This window comes from Oncorhynchus tshawytscha, linkage group LG05, assembly GCF_018296145.1.
Source record: "Oncorhynchus tshawytscha isolate Ot180627B linkage group LG05, Otsh_v2.0, whole genome shotgun sequence".
In the NCBI taxonomy this organism is placed as follows: domain Eukaryota; kingdom Metazoa; phylum Chordata; class Actinopteri; order Salmoniformes; family Salmonidae; genus Oncorhynchus; species Oncorhynchus tshawytscha.
This window is the reverse complement of record NC_056433.1, coordinates 19,119,157-19,143,404: the sequence shown is the minus strand read 5'-3', so window position 1 is coordinate 19,143,404 and position 24,248 is coordinate 19,119,157. Positions and strand designations below refer to the sequence as shown.

The 24,248-nt window shown below is 41.9% G+C and overlaps 1 protein-coding gene across 1 annotated transcript in view; it reads right to left on the bottom strand.

The window, feature by feature from the left end:
- LOC112249853 (cyclin-dependent kinase 19-like) overlaps positions 1-24,248 on the bottom strand; it is a 61,957-nt gene that overhangs the window by 34,626 nt on the left and 3,083 nt on the right. Inside the window, exon 2 of the mRNA XM_042321614.1 lies at positions 12,030-12,105. Within this exon, the coding sequence (XP_042177548.1) occupies positions 12,030-12,105 (76 nt within the window). The remainder of the gene's footprint in view (positions 1-12,029; positions 12,106-24,248) is intronic.

Here is a 24,248-nt window from a genome sequence, read left to right as displayed (position 1 = left end):
CATTGCTAATACATTGCTCCGATTTTCTGCATGAGTCACAGACAAAATAATAAGCACCGGCAAACCTCAGGCCACACCACAGCGGTAATAGCCCACTTATGGGAAGTAGGTCTATCACCAAACACCAAATAAAAAATAAATAATTTAACCAATTCTGAGATTTTGTGTTGATTTGTGCTGATCTTAACTTTTTTTGTACATAATGTTTCCTCCATCGGTTCCTATGATCTAAAATAATTTATGGACATCAGAACAGTGATCATTAACCTCGAATTTCGATGAAGATTTCGACTTCAATGAGTCAGTGGCGCAGGACATACTGCTCAACCCGGACCAGGCCCTAATCCCTGACACTTAAAAGAGACGACAATATAGAGGCTGAAGTGTGGGCACCCTGATGAAACTGAAACGGCAAAGAAATAAACCGCCTCTACCCTCTGTTCTATTGACAAATGTACAAACACTGGAGAACAAACTGGACAAGCTCTGTTCGAGACTATCCTATCAACGGGATCTGAAGAACTGAACATGAACATTGAACATGGGCATTGATAATATACATCAACAGTTGAAGTCGTAAGTTTACATACACTTAGGTTGGAATCATTAAAACTCGTTTTTCAACCACTCCACAAATGTCTTGTTAACAAACTATAGTTTTGGCAAGTCGGTTAGGACATCTACTTTGTACATGACACAAGTCATTTTTCAACAATTGTTTACAGACAGATCATTTCACTTATAATTCACTGTATCACAATTCCAGTGGGTCAGAAGTTTACATACACTAAGTTGACTGCATTTAAACAGCTTGGAGAAAAAAAAGAAAATTATGTCATGGCTTTAGAAGCTCCTGATAGGCTAACTGACAACATTTGAGTCAATTGGAGGTGTACCTGTGGATGTATTTCAAGGCCTACTGTCACGTTCTGACCTTCGTTCGTGTGTGTTTTCCTTGTTTTAGTGTTGGTCAGGACGTGAGCTGGGTGGGCATTCTATGTTGTGTGTCTGGTTTGTCTATTTCTATGTTTGGCCTGATATGGTTCTCAATCAGAGGCAGGTGTTAGTCATTGTCTCTGATTGGGAACCATATTTAGGTAGCCTGTTTTGTGTTGGGTTTTGTGGGTGATTGTTCCTGTCTTTGTGGCACCAGATAGGACTGTTTTGGTTTTTTCACATTTCTTGTTTTTGTAGATTGTTGTACTTTCATCTTTATTAAAGATGCACAAAACTAACCACGCTGCATTTTGGTCCGCCTCTCTTTCCCCTGAGGAAAACCGTTACAGCCTACCTTCAAACTCAGTGCCTCTTTGCTTGACATCATGGGAAAATCAAAAGAAATCAGCCAAGACCTCAGAAAAACAATGGCAGACCTCCACAAGTCTGGTTCATCCTTGGGAGCCATTTCCAAACGCCTGAAGGTACCACGTTCATCTGTACAAACAACAGTACACAAGAATTAACACCATGGGACCACACAGCCGTCATACCGCTCAGGAAGGAGACGCGTCTCCTAAAGATGAACGTACTTTGGTGCGAACAGTGCAAATCAATCGCAGAACAACAGCAAAGGACATTGGGAAGATACTGGTGGAAACAGGTACAAAAGTATCTATATCCACAGTAAAATGAGTCCTATATCGACATAACTTGAAAGGCCGCTCAGCAAGGAAGAAGCCACTTCTCCAAAACCGCCATTAAAAAGCCAGACTACGGTTTGCAATTGCACATGGAGACAAATATCGTACTTTTTGTAGAAATGTCCTCTGGTCTGATGAAACAAAAATAGAACTGTTTGGCCATAATGACCATCGTTATGTTTGGAGGAAAAAGGGGGAGGTTTGCAAGCCGAAAAACACCATCTCAACCGTGAAGCATTGGGGTGGCAGCATCATGTTGTGGGGGTGCTTTGCTGCAGGAGGGATGGGTGCACTTCACAAAATAGATGGCATCAAGACGCAGAAAAATTATGTGGATATATTGAAGCAACATCTCAAGACATCGGTCAGGAAGTTAAAGCTTGGTCGCAAATGGATCTTCCAAACGGACAACGACCCCAAGCATACTTCCAAAGTTGTCGCAAAATGGCTTAAGGACAACAAAGACAAGGTATTGGAGTGGCCATCACAAAGCCCTGACCTCAATCCCATAGACAATTTGTGGGCAGAACTGAAAAAGCGTGTGTGAGTAAGGAGGCCTACAAACCTGACTCAGTTACACAAGCTCTGTCAGGAGGAATGGGCCAAAAATCACCCAACTTATTGTGGGAAGCTTCTGGAAGGCAACCCAAAACTTTTGACCCAAGTTAAACTATTTAAAGGCAATGCTACCAAATACTAATTGAGTGCATGTAAACTTCTGACCCACTGGGAATGTGATGAAAGAAATAAAAACTGAAATATATCATTCTCTCTACTACTATTCTGGCGTTTCACATTCTTAAAATAAAGTGGGGGATCCTAACTGACCTAAAACAGGGCATTTATACTAAATGTCAGGAATTGTGAAAAACTGAGTTGAAATGTATTTGGCTAAGCTGTATGTAAACTTCCGACTTCAACTGTAGCTAGTTTTTCTATGCCCCGGCAGGACAGAATGGCAGTGTTGGGTACGCTCAAGGGGGGCGGAGTGTGTCTCTTTGTCAACAACAGCTGGTGTTCAATCTCTATGTAACGACTGTTGGAAGGAGTGGAGGACCAAGGTGCAGCGGGGTACGATGCTGGCACTAAGACTGCACTCTATGATCTGTATAGGGCCATAAGCAAACAACAAAATGCTCATCCAGAGGCAGCGCTCCTAGTTGCCGGTGATTTTAATGCAGGAAAACTGAAATCCGTTTTACCTTCTACCAGTTTGTCACCTGTGGAACTAGATGCGGAAAAACTCTTGATCAGCGTCACTCCACACACAGAGACGCATACAAAGTGCTCCCTCGCCCTCCACTAATCTGACCGTAACTCTATCCTCTTGATTCCTGCTTACAAGGAAACACTCAGGAAGTACCAGTAACCCGCTTATTACGGAAGTGGCCTGATGAAGCGGTGCTAAGCTACAAGACTGTTTCACTAACACAGACTGGAATATGTTCCAGGACATTGATGGCATTGAGGAATATACCACATCAGTCAGTCACGGCTTCATTAATAAGTGCATCGACGACATCATCCCAACAGCGACCGTATGTACAGTACATATCCCAACAAGAAGCTATGGATAACAGGTAATATCCACACTGAGCTAAAAGGCTAGAGCTGCAGCTTTCAAGGAATTGGACACTAACTCGGACGCTTATAAGAAATCTCACTATGTCCTCCGATGAACCATCAAACAGGCAAAGCATCAATACAGAACTAAGATCGAATCCTCGTCAGATGTGGCAGGGCTTGCAAATGATCACAGATTACAAAGGAAATCCCAGCCGCGAGCTGCCTAGAGACACGAGCCTACCAGATGAGCTTAATGCCTTCTATGCTCGCTTCGAGGCAAGCAACACTGGACCATGCGTGAGAGCACCACCTGACGTGGGTAAAACAACCTACACTCTTTTGGGAAGGCTTTCCACTAGATGTTGAAACATTGCTCTAGGGACTTGCTTCCATTCAGCCACAAGAGCATTAGTGATGTCGGGGACTGATGTTGGGCGATTAGGCCTTGCACGCAGTCTGCGCTCCAATTCATCCCAAAACTGTTTGATGGAGTCGAGGTCAGGGCTCTGTGCAGGCCTGTCAAGTTCTTCCACACCGATCACGAAAACCATTTCTGTATGGACCTTACTGAGTACCATACTGGTACTCAGTAAGTGGTGGTGGTTGCATGATGTTATGTGTATGCTTGTAATCGTTAAGGACTGGGGAGTTTTAAGTATTAAAAAAAAACAGATTGGAGCTAAGCACAGGAAAAATCCTAGAGGAAAACCTGGTTCAATCTGCTTTCCACCAGACACTGGGAGATTAATCCACCTTTCAGCAAGACAATCACCTAAAACACAAGGCCAAACCTACCCTGGAGTTGTTACCAAGAAGACAGTGAATGTTCCTGAGTTGCCGAGTTACAGTTTTGACTTAAATCTACTTGAAAATCTATGGCAAGACCTGAATAGAGCTTGAACATTTTTGAAAAGAATCATGGCAAACGTTGCACAATCCAGGTATGGAAAGCTGTTAGGGACTAAGGCAGAAAGACTCACAGCTGTAATCGTTGCTAACAATGATTCTAACAAGTATTGACAAAGGGCGTTGAATGCTTACGTAAAGAAGATATATTAGTGTTTTATTTTTCATAAATGTTTTACAAATGTTTTTCTTCCACTTTGATATTAGAGTATTTTGTATCAATCGTTAACAAAAAATTACAATTAAATCCATTTGATCCCACTTTGTGTCACAATATTTTTTGGAAAAAGTCAAGGGGTGTAAATATTTTCTGAAGGCACTGTACATATCTACCTCAGTACCTCATACTCCTGCACATGGACTCGGTACTGATACCCCTTGTATATAACCAAGTTGTAGTTACTCATTGTGTTTCTATTATTACTTTTATTATTACGTGTTTTACTTGACTAATATTTCTCTATTTTCTATCTCTCTTCATTGTTGGGAAGGGCCCGTAAGTAAGCATTTCACTGTTAGTCCACACCAGTTGTTTACGAAGCATTTGATGAATACAATTTGATTTGATTTGACTAGGCCTTAGGGTTGCAAAATTCTGGGAACTTTCAATAAATTCCATGGTTTTCCAGAAATCCTGGTTGGAGGATTCTGGATGTCCTGCTTATTCCCTCCTGATTCCGAGAATCTTCCAACACTGACTGAGTTTGAGAGAGAACAGAGAATGACACATCTAAATATATGTTTAATACAATGCTACTACTGTATCTAGTAAAAGTTGTGAGCGAAAAAGGCCTGAGATCTCACTGAGAAACCCCATCAACTACATAGACAAAGGTAACATATGGCTCAATTGGTAGAGCATGGTGCTTGCAACGCCAAGGTTGTGGGTTCGATTCCCTCGGGGGACCAGTACGGATAATGCATGCACTCACTACTGTAAGCTGCTCTGGATAAGATAAATTACTCAAATGTAAAAATTATAAACTGACCTGAGTGAAAGTGAGCATTTGTTCTTTAGGAAGGCTCACAACACTCTGAGGCCTTCATTTAGTACATGCCTCAACAGCTCAGTATACTTTCTGAGGCCTTTTATCTGAACATGGTCTGCTTTGTCACAGTGGTTTAAGGGGTGAGCGAGGTTGAACTTGAATCCTCCCTGACTGGTCTAGAATACATTACGCAACCAGCTGCTTTAAGCTCTCTTTCAACAACCAGCTCAATGGCAGTGCACAGTGCAATGGTGACATGTGGATCCTTTGATCCAGATGAGTTGCAGGGCCCTGCCTAATTCAATACAATGAATATGCATGTAATCTGGTTTCATGTCAACACATTACCCCAAAACGACTACAGGTGAGGAAACATTACCCAACACATCATGTAAAAGCCTGAATAAATTAATTTGAAAGATCGATCAATTTCAAAAAGGTACAGTACATTCAGTTCTTAAACTATTTTGCACGTAATGATTTTTCCACAACTTCTGAAGGGACATACCAACACGGAAAAAGTCAAAAAGATCCTCAAGCCATTTGAATGCACAAAACCAATAACACATGGCAGAAAAACCTCCCTCAAGTCAGTCGTGAATGTGGCATGCCAAACGTTAAATTCTAGCACAGTTAGAGTTTATGGGCGACCGGGGGGTTATTGGTGACACAAAGAGTCTATTGTTCTGTTTAAGCGAAGCTGGTCTGAGAGACTTTGAGCAAAATTCATTTATTGTGGCTCTTAACTTCAGCTGGCGACCCTTAAGGTGTTTTGAGCTGATGGTGAGAGCCTCCTGTTGCACTGCTCACATCCGGCTTCACCTGTATTCCACTACTGAGCTCTGGCGCCCCTGACTGACGCCTTTCCTTGACAGCTGTTCCCTTCCCTGGACTTTTGGGGCTAGGGTCCACCTTCTGGGGTTCCCTCACCTGACTAGACCCATCTGGATGCATTCTTTGAGAACATGAATGTTATCATGTGCTATTATCGGATTCCAGGGGTAGGAGACATAGTGTGAGATCAGATAGCAGAAGAACATAATGACCAGGTTTACCAGGAAACTAGCTGAGTAAACTCAACTCCATCCAGCGATATGTCTACAGAGTTGAGTATGTAGTGCTGTGTGTGTGTGTGTGTGTGTGTGTGTGTGTGTGTGTGTGTGTGTGTGTGTGTGTGTGTGTGTGTGTACAGTATATGTGTGTGTTGGGGTGTCAGTATAAGTATGTGTGAGTGTGTGGGTAGAATCAAGTGTGTGTGCATAGAGTCAATGCAAGAGAGTTAGTGCAAAAGGGTCAATGTAGATAGTCTGGGAAGCCATTTGATATCTAGCAGTCTTGTCTAGCAGTCTTATGGCTTGTGGGTAGAAGCGATTCAAGGTCCTGTTGGTTCCAGCACTGGTCCTGCTTCCCGTGCGGTAGCAGAGAGAGCAGTCTATGGCTTGGGTGGCTGGAGTCTTTGAATTTGGACCTTTCTCTAACACTGCCTGATATATAGGTCCTGGATGGCAGGGAGCTCGGCCCCAATGATGTACTGGGCCGTATTCATCACCCTCTGTAGCGCGTTGCAGTCAGAAGCCTTGAAGTTAACGTACGAAGCAGCGGTGCAGCCAGTCAAGATGCTCTCAATGGTGCAGCTGTAGAACTTTTTGAGGATCTGAGGGCCCGTGCCAAATCTTTTCAGCCTCATAAGGGGGAAGAGGTGTTGTCGTGCCCTCTTCACAACTGTGTGGGTGTGTATGGACCATGTTAATTCCTCAACTCAACTCCGCTCTCGAACCCACTCCACTACAACCCCATCGATGTGGATGGGGGCGTGCTCGCCCCTCTGTTTCCTGTAGTCCACGATCCATGTTCAGTCACCGGGTCCTGAGTTTGGAGGGGACTATAGTATTGAATGTGAGCTGTAGTCTATGAACAGTATTCTTACATAGATATTCCTTTTGTTCAGGTGAAAATGTCAACAAAAACATATATCTATATATATATATATATCGCTATCAACAACAGAATAAACACATTTTGAACTACATACCTACAGTAGAAAATAAGATAATATCTTCTTTCTAATGATGTGAACTTCATTTCTCAACTCCTAATTGTGAGCAAATTACACTCATTTGAGCCAATTACACTCACTGGAATATCTGACATAGGCTTTGAAAAAGCACCGGCGAATAGGCTAGCAGTGTGGCAAGTGCCACTGGCTGCTGATAAGATGTCTTGAATTGGACATACATCCTTGCCAACACATGGCTAACCTTTGTTTAACCAGCTAAACAGCTGCTCTTAGTGAAAATGTGTTTGGAGTTACCTTTCTAGCTAATAGTGTTATGTTATGTTAGACACTCGTCTCAACTCAACTCCGTAGAGATCTATTGACGGAGTTGAGTTTGCACAGCTACCTGAAAACACTTGTTTTCAGATGCAGAGCCATAGCTACCCGACAACACTTGTTTTCTGATGCAGAGCCATAGCTACCCGACAACACTTGTTTTCTGATGCAGAGCCATAGCTACCCGACAACACTTGTTTTCTGATGCAGAGCCATAGCTACCTGACAACACTTGTTTTCTGATGCAGAGCCATAGCTACCTGACAACACTTGTTTTCTGATGCAGAGCCATAGCTACCCGACAACACTTGTTTTCTGATGCAGAGCCATAGCTACCTGAAAACACTTGTTTTCTGATGCAGAGGCATAGCTACCCGACAACACTTGTTTTCTGATGCAGAGCCATAGCTACCTGACAACACTTGTTTTCTGATGCAGAGCCATAGCTACCTGAAAACACTTGTTTTCTGATGCAGAGCCATAGCTACCTGAAAACACTTGTTTTCTGATGCAGAGGCATAGCTACCCGACAACACTTGTTTTCTGATGCAGAGCCATAGCTACCTGAAAACACTTGTTTTCTGATGCAGAGCCATAGCTACCTGAAAACACTTGTTTTCTGATGCAGAGCCACATAGCTACCTGACAACACTTGTTTTCTGATGCAGAGCCATAGCTACCCGACAACACTTGTTTTCTGATGCAGAGCCATAGCTACCCGAAAACAATTGTTTTCTGATGCAGAGCCATAGCTACCTGAAAACACTTGTTTTCTGATGCAGAGCCACATAGCTACCCGACAACACTTGTTTTCTGATGCAGAGCCACAGCTACCTGACAACACTTGTTTTCTGATGCAGAGCCATAGCTACCTGACAACACTTGTTTTCTGATGCAGAGCCATAGCTACCTGACAACACTTGTTTTCTGATGCAGAGCCATAGCTACCCGACAACACTTGTTTTCTGATGCAGAGCCATAGCTACCTGACAACACTTGTTTTCTGATGCAGAGCCATAGCTACCTGACAACACTTGTTTTTTCTGACAACACTTGTTTTCTGCAGAGCCATAGCTACCTGACAACACTTGTTTTCTGATGCAGAGCCATAGCTACCTGACAACACTTGTTTTCTGATGCAGAGCCATAGCTACCTGACAACACTTGTTTTCTGATGCAGAGCCATAGCTGACAACTTGTTTTCTGATGCAACACTTGTTTTTTCTGATGCAGAGCCACTTGTTTTCTAGCTACCTGACAACACTTGTTTTCTGATGCAGAGCCATAGCTACCCGACAACACTTGTTTTCTGATGCAGAGCCATAGCTACCCGACAACACTTGTTTTCTGATGCAGAGCCATAGCTACCCGACAACACTTGTTTTCTGATGCAGAGCCATAGCTACCTGACAACACTTGTTTTCTGATGCAGAGCCATAGCTACCCGACAACACTTGTTTTCTGATGCAGAGCCATAGCTACCCGACAACACTTGTTTTCTGATGCAGAGCCATAGCTACCTGACAAAACTTGTTTTCTGATGCAGAGCCATAGCTACCTGACAACACTTGTTTTCTGATGCAGAGCCACAGCTACCTGAAAACACTTGTTTTCTGTTACAGAGCAACTGCTTTCCTCCATTCCCCTCTGGGTGAGGGCATCCATTGGGTCTGGGTCAATCCCATAGCAGGGCCAAAAAGCAATTGAAATTCATGAATTGACCTGTGGGCAATTTTACAGCAACGTGTTAAAAGCATCAACAGCATTACAAGTTATGAAAGTCAGGAGTCACCTTTCCATGAGGGGAAGCCAGCCAGTGGTGACACAGGGCTGACTAATACAACAGTTTATAGTACAATGAATAAGAATCAGAGATCACATGAAGGAATAATTGTCCGTGGGGTCAGAACTCTGTGCTCTCTGACAGTTCAGTCTGCTGTAGCACAAACTAGAGGACAGCGCCAGGAGAGAGAGAACATCAGAGCAGTAACCGAGTCGGTTACACATGATCATAGCCCAGGATGATTGGATCCACCGTGGAGAGAGACAGGGATAGGTGTGTTGTGGAAGCAGAACAGACTAGACACGCTAGCTAGATGACCAATACTGGGTCAGATCACCAACTAAACACCCATATTGACTTTCTGTAGACAGGGCCAGATGGACCTCATCCAGGCATTCAGTCCATTTCTGCAGTACTGTGCAGTCAGATCTGAGGCAGCGGTTTGTAACCAACACACACCTACACCTCTGTTCAAATTAAGACTCCTTATTTACCTTACCTCTAAATGGAGATGAAATTAACTATTCTGTTGACAGTCTATAGAGCACTAATATTGTGTCCCGCCCCACCAATAACCATTTATTCTTTAAGATTAGTCAGCCAAACAATAATATACACATTCTATCTACTTTCACAGTGGGTAGTCAATCATCATCCACTGAGTAAGTTTGGCTGTATTGTGGGTAGAAACACAGCAGGTTTGTCACCGCAACAACTAGTGTACCACAATACAACATTCTGACAATGAGTGGATCACATAGCACATTCCCAGAGAAGTTGGTAGGTGGAAAACTGACGTGCATACTGTAACATTAAATAACCCAGTCAGCTCACCTGTCACAAGGACCACATTCTGACGATCTGCTGTTCCTCACAGAGAACTAGATGAATGACACACAGGTATGGCTTCAGATGACACTCACCTCTCAGCACAAATAGCCTAATAACACTCTCCTACAGTATTATGTGTTAGCAATAATCCCCATGTACACTTAAAGAGTATCTGCCTTCCTGTTTTTAGATAAGGCTACTCTAGCGCTGAAAGTAAACCAACGCAGTATGTGTTCTTGGACTGCTTATTGAAATTGTTGAAAATGGCAGATTTGGCCATTGATAAACGCCTAAATTGGAACGTAGTGACTGTACAGTAACATGCTATACATGACATCAGCGCTCAAGCCCTGCACTTCACAGCGCTGTATAGGTTTTTTGTTGTTTGAGTGAGGGAAATGCTTTAATTTAAGAGGATTCAATGTATTTTGAAAGATGAGATGTTGAGGATCATAATAAATATGCTTTGATGTCATACAAGCAAGCCAGACCACCCTTGAATCCAAATATGCTCTTCACATCTCCAAATCATAAAAGTCATGTCATATACAGTGTCAACGTTTATGATCACTATGTTTGATGTACAGTTACAAGATGACATGTCGTCATACTGGGTTGTTCTGAACAGAATGAGCCTGTTTGTTTATTGTGAAGAAAATTTGCCGCGGAACACGCACCTGAATGCACGCACCTGAATGCACGCACCTGAATGCACGCATGACTCCGTTCTATGTGCACCAAAATGATGATCTGTTTCTCTGAATTGCCCTATGAAAGCCTAACACTGTAAGATTGTATTGTATAACGTAGCTAGTCATGTTGGCAACAGAACAAGCTTTCAAATGATGCCCACCTGATCCAGATTGTGATTTATGATGGGCTGTTGTTGATCCAAACAAAATAACTACCAGTGTGCTTGTCCTGGTTCCACAATGGCACAGCTAGCAGAGCAAAAAAAAGCACCTTATAATTGAAAAGTGCATTAAAACTGCTTAGGAACTGTGCACACTGTGGAGAGGTGTGTGACCACAAGGAGACCAGTTCGTCTTCACTCAAGTCCTTCTTTTGTCTTATCGTGCTCCTACTCCACATTTTCCAGGAATAGTCTTATCATGTATTTTCAGATTTCGTTATCAGCAAATGCGGTGAAAAGTACAGTAAATGTAAAATGCACATAAAATCACCAGTGTAATGTTTGGATTCAGTCTTGTGAACTGTTGTGTCCTCAACTTTGGTATTATAATTTCCCCGTTATCTCAAAACTGTGCCCTTTAAATTGATACCATGGTTATGCATATGCTTTTCATATTTTCTATTTAAGAAACATTTCAGTTTAGCCCTATCAATATGGGCCAATTCCCACGAGTGTAAAAGGTTAACACTGGGTTAGGAATAACCTAAAGAGCACGTGAAAAATGAAAAGTGACAGCTGAGTGTAAGCAAAGAGTAGCTGGGTGGATGGCCTATTCACAAGGGCACATGTTTGTGTGTGTTTATCTATTTGCAGAGAGATCGTATTGGTTAACATATTGAAGGCCTGAACTCTATACAGCAGATATGTGGGAGCCATAAAATGTGCAGACCTTTATTGTTCTCCTACAATGTGTATTTTGCCAAGCACTTGAGTACTGGTATATATCATGTTTACATGGCCATGGTAATGTCTCTATTGCTTATGCCTCAGCCATTAGGAACACTGCACCACGCAGATACAACACCTGGGCTAGTACAATCCTGGAAGCACATCGGCGCAGGATTACACTCTACAGTCAAAGTAGAACAGTTCTTAGAACAGTTCTTAGGTCTCTACTCGTTTATATAGCATCAGCTGAGGCTAGAGCCAAGTGATGGCATGATGCAGCGACTACACATAAGACCTTATTGTAGGAGACAGAAAGCACAGTAGAAAGGAAAATAGCATTGATAGGAGAAAGGACTAAATAAAGGACAAATCAGCGCCTTTAAGCAGTATCTTAACTTACAGCGATTTCCCTGCAAGCAGACATCGATATTCCAGTGCCTTCAATTTGTTTCAGTGCATATTCCTTCTCATCTTCCCTGCAAAGAAAGAGACATAAGGGGAAATATCAGCACATCACTTTATTTATTTGGCAAGTATTTAATAACACCGCAAACTCACCTTCTTGAACAACATAGATTAGTGAAATACTGTTTCAGGTATTGAATGTTGTGTGTTTATGAGCAACAGTAAGATAGAACAGGGGATATGAAAATGATGGAGATGGACTGCTCTTGCTTGACTTGTTCAAATGGAACAGTAGAATCCCTGCCATTATCAATATCCTCTGGTAGAAGAAGACAGTTATACCCTCTCCACAGGCATGCTCTGTTTTTGAGTGCAGCCTCTCCCCAGAACAAGCATAATTATCTATCCACCCTGCATTTCGCCACCCCCCTCAATGCAAACACATGCTCTGGCTTCATCATAGCCTTCACACCGAGCTGGTCGTTGTTCCTTCTCATAACACACACAGTGCAGATTCAGAATGGATTTGAAATAGGATTTTATTTAATAAATGCAGTGTCAGGACAAATCCCAGGGCTTTTTTTCTTGACATTCTGAGGGTATTTATGTGCCCTTGTAAAAATCTGTTGGTGGTGGAAAAAGGCATTGAAGGCATGTAGAAATGTTAGACGTATTGTGGTGTGCACACGGACATCAGCACACTGTGAAGTAGGGAACTATGGATTATCTGAGATAAGCAGTATCCTCCTAGAAAGGGAATTTACCCCAACATTGACTCTCCAGAAAATATTATTGAGCCATTACAAACATGGCCTGTTGTATAGCTTACTTCTTGCAGAAGATTTGTGAAAAGGTAAAAAAATAAGAATGAAGACCAAATATGTACAAAAAAAAGCAGATTTGTTTAATGAGAATCTGTGTCTATATGTGTGTGTGTGTGGTACCTACATCAAACATGACATCACCAACTGGCCTACATAAGAATGGGTAATGGGCATTCAATAGCGGTGGTTTCAGGCTGGAGGTTTCAGACACTACTATCTCAAATCTGATTTTGACTGAGCCTCAACACTGTTTTAATGGATGTTTAGGTCTGTGATAAAACAGCCTTGATTGCTCATGAATATGAATTTACTGTAGCCATCTCCGCCTTCTGATTAATTAAGCAATGGACACAAAAGACAGACAAACAACCACTCTAACTTATCATGCCCCATAAACATAGCACTTTATTATCATGAACAACACACAACACAGAGGACTGACAAGTCCAAAAAGTGCTAATGCACAGACAAACACAGGAACACAATGTGAGCTGGAGGGGTAGAGGGGTACAATTGCATTTATTTGTCTTATTTTTTTACCATTTACACCAAACATCTTTTTCATAATAAGCTCCACCACACAACGGGGATGGTGAATTACAGCTGTTCTGGGCATTCACATTTGATTAGTGTCCAGAGATTCCTGGAGGAGCTGGCAGGGGTCCAGAGTGGGTAGGGCTGTCGCACAGTCCAAAGGCTGCATATTGGGTTTCTCAACAAGCCTGCATGGCCCCTTCACTCATCTGGCCACAAGCCTGATTCATGTTCCCAATCACATATATGAAGATAGAGACACTCCCTGTTCTCTGTTCACAGAGAGAAAGCTTGTCTTCACACCTCATCAAAGTGCTACTTCTGCTATTTATTGCAGACAGTGGGAAAACCTTGCGGAAAAACCAACAAAAACTAAATTGTCTCAATATGTTCCACTGACAGTTCTATACAACAACATTTTTTACATCTACTTGGCCAAACTTTGCATGAGGAGTGTTTTATATTGTTGACCAGCAAGGATGGATCATTCTTCATGTCTTATGTGGTGCACATGAAACTAATATTAAAACCTTAGCGGTGCCTTTATGATAATACATGAGATGCAATCACAAAATACAGTGACCGGCTGCTGCGCATTAGTTTTCTTCAACATGCTGTTCAACTAGACTCTCTACAAGGGATTGAAGAGCAAGCATTTGCAACGAAAATGCTAGGCTACTGCACCACCCCTGAAAGCATGCATCACTGAAAAATCATCATCAGCAACAACAATGACGACGATGATGCTTGGGCTATGTCTCAGTTTCTAGGCAATTCCATGTAACGGAATGATGCTAAGACTCCGATTTTTCCATTTAAAATGTATGTCAAACAAAAAACAATAAATGCTAACCATACAATTCTATACACAATGACTACTTTCAACAATTTCCAGTGAAAATTTGACAAAAACACATTTCCTTGAAGAACAGTGCATATATGCAAAGTTTGGTAACAGAAATTCGGTTTGTGCTGTAACTGCTGTCATTCTGTTTCCAAACTTTGTATCTGCACTGTACTACAAGTAAATGTGTTTTTGTAAAATGTTCAGTGGAAATTGTTAAAAGTAGTCATTGTGTATAGAGTATAGAGTGTAGAGTGTATAGAGTATGGTTAGTTTAATTTGAAATAATTGTTTATTGTTTTGCAAACATTTTAAAGTTTAAAAAAATCAGAGTTTCAGAATCATTCTGTTTTTGTGGAATTGCCCTTTTCTTTTTTTCAATTTAATGTTTTATTAAGTTTTCTTGTTTTCAATCAACCAACAAAACACATTCAACATTCACAGACGTGACAGGCTTAAAAAAAATAAAAATAAAGTAAAAAAATATAATAATACATTTGAAAAAATAAAAATACAATTAAAATGAAAGATAAAGTCAAATAAAAACACTTATTTTTCTTAATCTATTTATTTTCCTTGGTGCATATATATATATATATATATATATATATATATATATATATATATATATATATATATATATATATATATATATATATATATTATATACATATATTATATATATATATATACATATATTATATATATATATATATACATATATATATACATATATATACACACATATATATATATATATATATATATATATATATATATATATATACATATACATATACATACATATACATACATACATACACACATACCCATATACATACATACATACATACATACATACCCATATACATACATATATACACACATACCCATATACATACATACATACCCATATACATACATACATACCCATATACATACATATATACATACATACATACATACATACATACATACGCACAAGTACTCAAAAACAAAGTTAAAATAAAAACACAAAAAAAACATATATAACACTTGCAGCAGCACTATCAAGGTTCTTATCAGCTATTTCTAGCATTCGCTGAGACGACGGGCCAATAATTCGTTTTTAGGTTTTACAGTACCTTACACAACATGTATCTGCGCATTTCCCTAGTCACCCCGTTCACTCTGTCCAGTTTGAAATATAGTTGAATAGTGGAGACCAGAGTCTATCAAACTTGGGCTGTCTCTTGTGGAGGTCATAAGTGAGCTTTTCAAGAGGAAGAAAGTCAACAATCTGGTCAATCCACATTTTAAATGTAGGAGGGGTATTAGAGGCCCACAATAGAAGAATACATTTTTTAGCAAAGTATGTAATAGTCATAAGCAAATTTTCTCTGTCAGGATCAAGAACAAAGTCTTGCTGGGCATTAAGGAGATAGATACACGGGGTCATATCAAACTGTACCTCTAGTATTTTCTGTGCAGCAGTATGTATAAATTGCCAGAATCTGTCAATCAATAAAATTTGTACAAACATTTGTAATTAGATTCTTTCATTTTTACATTAGTAGAGGAGCAGTATATCCTGTCGCAAACCTCCGCCCATAACTCATCACTGATAGTCAGACCAAGGTCCTTTTCCCAGATTATTTTCAGAGGAGTAAAGGAGGAGCCTCCTTTCTCAGAAAGGAGTCTATAGATGTAAGATATTTTGCCTTTAATGGATTGTGCTGTGACAAGAAGGGTTTCAACTTCATTCAGCTGAGTTCTAAACCTCCTCTTGGAGGTAAATGAGGAAATTACATGTCTAATTTGAAGATATTTAAAAAAATTGGATCTTGGCACATTGAATTCACTGCAGAGCTCTTGAAAGGATTTCAGTGTAGTGGTTTTCTGATGAAATAGGTCTGAATAGGTCCTGATTCCTAGAGTATGCCAAAGATTAAAGTTGGCATCCCTCAGGGCTTTTGGCAAGTCTGGGTTGCCTACTATAAGCGAGTGAGAACATATTTGGGAGGAAATGCCCAGGTATTTCTTACAGTCCCTCCACGCTAGTAGGGTGCTTTAAATCACAAAGGTTTTGGCTATGTTGCCCACTTCACTAAAGTTATTAATGAATATAATTGAGCTTAAGGGCAATGAACCACAGGATTGGGCTTCTATCTGAATCCATGTTGACTCTTGTCTGTTTGTGATCCATGTTAGCATGTTGCGGATTTGGGCAGACCAGTAGTACAATTGAAGGGAGGGAAGGGCAAGACCACCCTTAGATTCAGGTTTCGATAGAGTGGAAAACTTGATCCTAGGTTTTTTATTGCTCCATATAAATTTGGTGATGATTTGGTTAGTTGTTTTGAAGAAGGAAACTGGGAGATAGCATGGGAGCATCTGAAATAAGTAGTTCAGTCTAGGGAGGACGTTCATACGGATGACATTAATTCTTCCTACTAAGCTAATTGGGAGGGAGATCTAGGTTTGGAGATCGTTCTTGATTCGATCCAGGAGTGGAAGATAATTTTCCTTAAAAAGGCTATTCAGATCTGGTGTTTTGAAGATCCCGAGGTATTGAAACCCCTGTGTTTTCCATTGGAAAGGACAAAGTGTCTTCATAGAGCTGGTGAGTGTAATATTGAGAGGGCAGACAGTGGATTTGTTAAAATTGATCTTATAACCTGAAAACTTGCCATACTGAGCAATTGTGTCTAAAATGAGAGGGAGGGATTTCTCAGGGTTGGATATGTAGAGCAAGACATCATCCGTGTAAAGCGAAATCTTGTGCTGCAGGCCGCCTGCAGAAACACCCATAATAATTGGATTGCTCCTTATCAACTCTGCCAGAGGCTCCGCCCCCAACAAGTAGAGCAGGGGGGACAGCAAGCACCCTTGTCTTCCAGAGGGAATCTGTCAGAGTTTAGTCCATTAGTAGTCACCATGGCATTTGGATGAGAGTATAGTGATTTGATCCATTTAATACAATTTGGGCCCATATTCAACTTTTCTAAGACTGAAAACAGAAAGCTCCACTCCATCCTGTCAAACGCCTTCTCAGCATCCAGTGAAGCCAGCAGGACAGGGGTCTTCTGTGCGTTTACTTGATCAATAATATCAAAAAGACGGCGAATGTTATCAGAAGAGTATCTGTCTCTAATAAATCCAGTTTGGTCCGCTTTTATTATTTTGGGAAGAAGAGTGTTTAGTCTTTTGGCGAGCAATTAGGTCATTCTTTTATAGTCGAAATCCAACAAGCTTATGGGCCGGAAGGACGAGCAGGATAGGGGGTCCTTGTCCTTTTTTAGCAACACTGTAATGCGGGCTGTGTGCATTGAGTCTGGGAGAACTCAGTTTTTGCAAAAATCCTCCAGCATTGGCATGAAGATAGGGCTGAGCTGGGGCCAAAAAGCTTTGTAGAACTCTCTGGGGAATCCATCTGGGCCTGGGGACTTATTAGGTGGCATGGAGGTAATTGCCTCCAGGATCTCCTCAGGAGTGAAGGGGGAGTTGCGATCTTCTTGGTCGGTCTCTGATAGTTTAGGTAGCGAGATTCCCTCTAGGAAAGAGTGGAGTTCTGCCTCCGTGTGTTTTCTCTCAGAGGTGTATAGTTTGCAGTAAAACTCATGAAAAGTTCAATTTATCTTTTTTGGGTCGTATGTGACCTCGTCCTCTGCTGTTCGGATAGCCATGATTGTACGCTCTGACTGCTCCTTTTTCAATTGGTAAGCAAGCAATCTACTGGGCCTATTGCTATACTCATGGTATTTCTGTTTAGTAAAGAAAACTAGTTTTTTTTTATCTCCCGAGTGTAGTCCAAATGCAGTTTGGCTTTGGCTGCTTTAAGATGACTCCAGTAGGTGCTGTCTGGGGATTGTTTATGTATTCTTTCACAGCATTCCAGCTCCCTCTCAAGATCTAACCTGTGTGCTTCCATTGCTTTTTTCTTAGAGGAAGCATATGCAATTAGATGGCCTCTTAGTGTGGCTTTAGCAGCGTCCCACATTGTGGCCGGAGAAACAGGAGAATCTTTATTGTCTTGTGTGTAGTTGTCTACCATGTAGTTACCAATGTATGGAACGCTTCGTTTGATAACATGGAGGTGTTGAAGTTCCAGCTCTTTGACCTCGGGATGTTTTTGCAGCGGTCAAAGCGGAGGTGGACAAAGGCGTGATCTGAAAGTGCTATGGGTCCGATTGTACATGTGGCTGAATTTATGAAACTCTTTGGGATAAAAATGTAATCTATACGGGAGTAGGTGTTATGGACATTAGAGTAGAATGTATAGTCCATAGATGAGCTATTACTCTCTGTCCAGATATCTATCAGTCCCATCTCTTTAGTAAGAGAGTTCAACATCTTTGCAGATCTAGGATTTGTGGTGGGGACTTGAGATGATTTGTCTTGGGTTGGGTTGAGGGTACAATTAAAATCTCCGGCCACCACGCCAAAGGAGACACAATGCTCATTGAACAGGGTTATCATTTTTGACATGAAGGCAGGAGTATCTGTGTTAGGGGCGTATATGTTTAATATAGTAATTGGTTGACCATATAGTGACCCAGTTATCAAAATAAATCTCCCCTCCGGATCAGATATGTTTTTGTCAATTATGAATGGAAAATTCTTATGGATAAGTATGGCTGTGCCTCTACTGTTTGATTTGAAAGATGAGAAATACACCTGTCCCACCCAAGCTCTGCAGAGTTTAGCATGTTCAGCATCACAGAGGTGTGTCTCTTGTAATAGCGCGATGTCTGCTTTTTCCTTTTTTAGAGCACATAGTATCTTTTTCCGTTTTATTGCATGCCCTAGACCATGGCAGTTCCATGTCAATAGATTTAAGGTACTAGTCATCGTCATCGAACAGTAATCGAACTTTAGTGCAAGTCATCTCTGGGTAAAAGTGGATAGTAGTTACAGCTGCGTTCACATAAAAGGAAAATAAATGGTGTACATAAAATAATAATCTCTGAACACCCCAGCCGAGTTCCCAAACAACTCGACACATCCCGTTGGATCTATTACCCCCCGGTCTTTGGATATCGGCTATATGTTGTCTTACCTCCTTTAGTAATGGCATTAATCGCATTTAGTCATTGGTCCGTTTCTCATTGACCAGGATTGTCTTTCAAAAAACGTTTTGCCTCTTCGGGAGTTTTGAAGTGTCGCAAGGCTCCTTGGTGAAGAATCCTGAGCTCGTTTGGGTATTTGAATCCCCTGAAGATGCCTCGGTCAATTGAGTATTTCTTCACTTCGTCAAACTCTCGGCCGTACTCCAGCTGACAGGTCCTGGTGTAAAGCGAGTTTGGCGTTTCCCACTGTGATGGTGTTGTTTTTCGCCGCCTGTAGGACTCATTCCTTGTCGGTGAATCTCAGGAAACGTATGGTGATTAGGCTGGGTGGTTGTCTGGCTGCTGGTGGGGGCCTCAGTGCTCGGTGAGCTCTCTCGAGTTCTATGGGCCTGTCGGTGGACAGGGGGAGCCACTCGGGAAGTTTGTCTTGCAGGTAGCGGATCAGTGGCATGTTTCCCTCTTCTTTTTCGCCCAGATTGAATAGAACACAATTATTCCAGCGCCCCCTGTTTTCCAGGTCCTCTGTTTTCTCTTCCAGATGCTCAATTTTCTTTTTAGCATATGCTATTGTTTCCATGGCATATGCCAATAAGTTTTCCATGGATAGGATTCGCCCATCTGCCTCGTCCAGGCGCCCCGCGTTTATGGTTATCTTGTTGTTGATGTCAGGCAAAGCGTTTTCCAGGATTGTCACCTTGCCCCCTATCGCACTGAGCTGAGAGTTAATGGCATCTAATTTGGTGTTTAGTTCTGTACGTTGGGATCTCAACTCAGAAAGGATGTCTTCGACAGAGTGCGAGGTTGGCATTCGTTGTGCCTCGGGACGGAGCAGGTTCTCTTGCTCCTGGCTAATGGCGCTAGTTTTTTCGGAAGCTAGCTTCTTCTTGGAGGCTTTTTCCGTCGCTAATGCTCGAGTCCGGGTAAAAATGTCACCTGCAGTGTCGCCTTTTGTAGCCGCCATGACTTTTTCTTACTAAAGCTAAATGAGTTTGAACTTGGGGTGGAGGTAAGATTAGGAATTGGAAACTACTTGTGCGGAGCTCTTAGTTCATGCGGCCATCTCGTTCAAGGGTCACGTGATCCCCCCCAAATGGCCCTTTTCTAAACATTGGCTAGGTCAACAATACATATTGTAGGGCCTAGTTGAGCAGTATGACTATATACAGTGCCTTCGGAAAGTATTCAGACTTTTTCCACATTTTACCTCATTTACATAACTATTCAGACCCGAAATTGAGTTCAGGTGCATCCTGTGGTAAATTCAATTGATTGGACATGATTTGGAAAGGAACGCACCTGTCTATATAACGTTCCACAGTTGACAGTGCATGTCAGAGCAAAAACCAACCCATGAGGTCAAAGGAATTGTCCGTAGAGCTCCTAGACAGGATTGTGTCGAGGGACAGATCTGGGGAAGGGTACCAAAACATTTTTGATAACATTGAAGGTCCCCAAGAACACAGTGGCCTCCATCATTCTTAAATGGAAGAAGTTTGGAACAACCAAGACTCTTCCTAGAAATGGCCGCCCTGCCAAACTGAGCAATCGAGGTAGAAGGGCCTTGGTCAGGGAGGTGACCAAGAAACCGATGGTCACTCTGACAGAGCTCTAGAGTTCCTCTGAGGAGATGGGAGTACCTTCCAGAAGGACAAACATCTCTGCAGCACTCCACCAATTAGGCCTTTATGGTACAGTGGCTAGACGGAAGCCACTCCTCAGTAAAAGGCACATGACAGCCCACTTGGAGTATGCCAAAAGGCACCTTAAGTCTCTCAGACCATGAGAAACAAGATTCTCTGGTCTGATGAAACCAAGATTGAACTCGTTGGCCTGAATGTATGGTGGTGGCCGCATCATGCTGTGGGGGTGTTTTTCAGTGGCAGGGACTGGGAGACTAGTCAGGATCAAGGCAAAGATGAACGGAGCAAAGTACAGCGGGATCCTTGATGAAAACCTGCTCCAGAGCGCTCAGGACCTCAGACTGCGGTATGGTTCACCTTCTAATAAGATAACGACCCTAAGCACACAGCCAAGACAACGCGGGAGTGGCTTTGGGAAAAGTCTGTGAATGTCCTTGAGTGGCCCAGCCAGAGCCTGGACTTGAACCCAATCGAACATCTCTGTAGAGACCTGAAAATAGCTGGGCAGCAACGCTCCCCATCCAACATGACAGAGCTTGAGAGGATCTGCAGAGAAGAATGGGAGAAACTTGTAGGGTCATACCCAAGTCGACTCGAGGCTGTAATCGCTGCCAAAGGTGTTTCAACAAAGTACTGAGTGAAGGGTCTGAATACAGTAAATGTGATATTTCTGTTTTTTTTTATTATTAATGAATTTGAAAAAAATCTAAAAAAACATTTTTGCTTTGTCATTATGGGGTATTGTGTGTAGATTGTTAAGGGAAAAAATAATTTTATACATTTTTTAATAATACTTTCCGAAGGCACTGTATAGGCTATCAGCATGTTGACAGGACACCAGTCGTGACATCAGTGGTGCCTAGAGAAGTGGGTATACTCAAATTTGGTCAAAAACATCCCGAAAGACAAAGAAAAAGCGCCCTGTGTGAAAAATTCTATGACAAACAGTGACATACCTAAAATGATAAATCCCATATTGGTATTTCAGTCAGGCCAACCCAAGCTGTACTGTGTGAGTAGGCTAATAGTAGTCCTACTATTGAAATAGATAAGAGGCTGTCAACTGAGTCAGAAGTTCATAGCATTCTGAGTCACACTTTTTTAATTGAAAAACACTGGATGTTCTAAGTCCACAACAACAATTAAACCACATCAGGAGACCACTTTTGAGGTCTGGGAAAATCACTTTTTATTTATTTTTGAGTGTATTTACCCTTTAATTCAACTATGCAGGCACCTAGCACTGTTGTTTCTGTAGAGCACATGAAATGGAGTTTGCAAAACAAATGGCCACAAATAATCATGATATCATATCATTCTGCCAGGTAGGCATAGACTACTTCGTAGTTAGTAAACATTTAATTGAGAAGGTTTTCGGCAAAGCCTTTGCATCTACCAGAAGACAGTTAGGCCTATCATTAGCATGGCTATATTTTTCCTCTTCCTTAAATGTTTGAAACCTGGACATTTTACTTCATATTATGAGGCATGTCTTACCTTGCTTCAAAGTAGCCTATAACCAAAATCCCACCATAGAAAGATGGAGGCAGTTATTTCCTAAAGACTTCCTCATATGTGCTCCCCTGTTCTATTGGTTTTCAAATCAACTTTAATTGTCTAGCAGCCAAAGATATTATCCTAGTCATATTAGCAACCCATGATAGTTGTTGCATCTTTAGATCTCCCCTCTTTATAAATTTCAAACAGATATTTCCATTTCTGCCCATTAAACCTCTTGCATGTGCAGTGTGGATATTAGAATGGAGTTTTCCCGCAAATTGCATTTTGGAACATTTGCGCATGGGCCTACCACTGTGTGCACATTGCTATCCTTAAAATGTCAAGAAATAACAGTTGATCAACATTTTAAGCTAAACATTCTGATCTGTTCCATCAGCCAAAAAGTTTTGGGCCACTGTAAAATCGATGGAGAATAAGAGAACCTCCTCCCAGCTGCCCACTGCAACTGAGGCTAGGAAACACTGTCACCCCCGATCAATACACGACAATCGAGAATTTCAAAAAGCATTTTTATACGGCTGGCTTTGCTTTCTACCTGGCTACCCCTACCACGGCCAACAGCTCTGCACCCCCCGCAGCAACTTGCCCAAGTCCCCCCCCTCCGCTTCTCCTTCACCCAAATCCAGATAGCAAATGTTCTGAAAGAGCTACAAAATCTGGACCCCTACAAATCAGCTGGGCTAGACAATCTGGACCCTCTCTTTCTAAAATTATCCGCTGCAATTGTTGAAACCCCTATTACTAGCCTGTTCAACCTCTCTTTCGTATCGTCGGAGATCCCTAAAGATTGGAAAGCTGCCGCAGTCATCCCCCTCTTCAAAGGGGGTGACACTCTAGACCCAAACTGTTACAGATCTATATCCATCCTGCCCTGCCTTTCTAAAGTCTTCAAATGCCAAGTTAATAAACAGATCACCGACCATTTCGAAACCCACCGTACCTTCTCCGCTATGCAATCTGGTTTCCGAGCTGGTCATGGGTGCACCTCAGCCACGCTCAAGGTCCTAAACAATATCATAACCTTCATTGATAAAAGACAGTACTGTGCAGCCGTCTTCATCGACCTGGTCAAGGCTTTCAACTCTGTCAATCACTGCATTCTCATCGGCAGACTCAACAGCCTTTGTTTCTCAAATGACTGCCTCGCCTGGTTCACCAACTACTTCTCAGATAGAGTTCAGTGTGTCAAATCAGAGGGCCTTTTGTCCGGGCCTCTGGCAGTCTCTATGGAGGTGCCACAGTGTTCAATTCTAGGGCCAACTCCTTTCTCTGTATATATCAATGATGCCGCTCTTGCTGCTGGTGATTCTCTGATCCACCTCTACGCAGACGTCACCATTCTGTATACTTCTGGTCCTTCTTTGGACACTGTATTGGAGGCCTTCTGTGGCCTCCAACTGCAAGTAAAACTAAATGCATGCGGCTGCCCACACCCGCCCGCCCGACTAGCATCACTAGTCTGGACGGTTCTGACTTAGAATATGTGGACAACTACAAATACCCAGGTGTCTGGTTAGACTGTAAACTCTCCTTCCAGACTCACATTAAGCATCTCCAATCCAAAATTAAATCTAGAATCGGCTTCCTATTTCTCAACAAAGTCTCCTTCACGCATGCTGCTAAACAAACCCTCGTAAAACGGACTATCCTACCGATCCTTGACTTCGGCGATGTCATTTACATAATAGCCTCCAACACTCTACTCAGCAAATTGGATGTAGTCTATCACAGTGCAATCCATTTTGTCACAAAAGCGCCATATACTACCCACCACTGCAACCTGTATGCTCTTGTTGGCTGGCC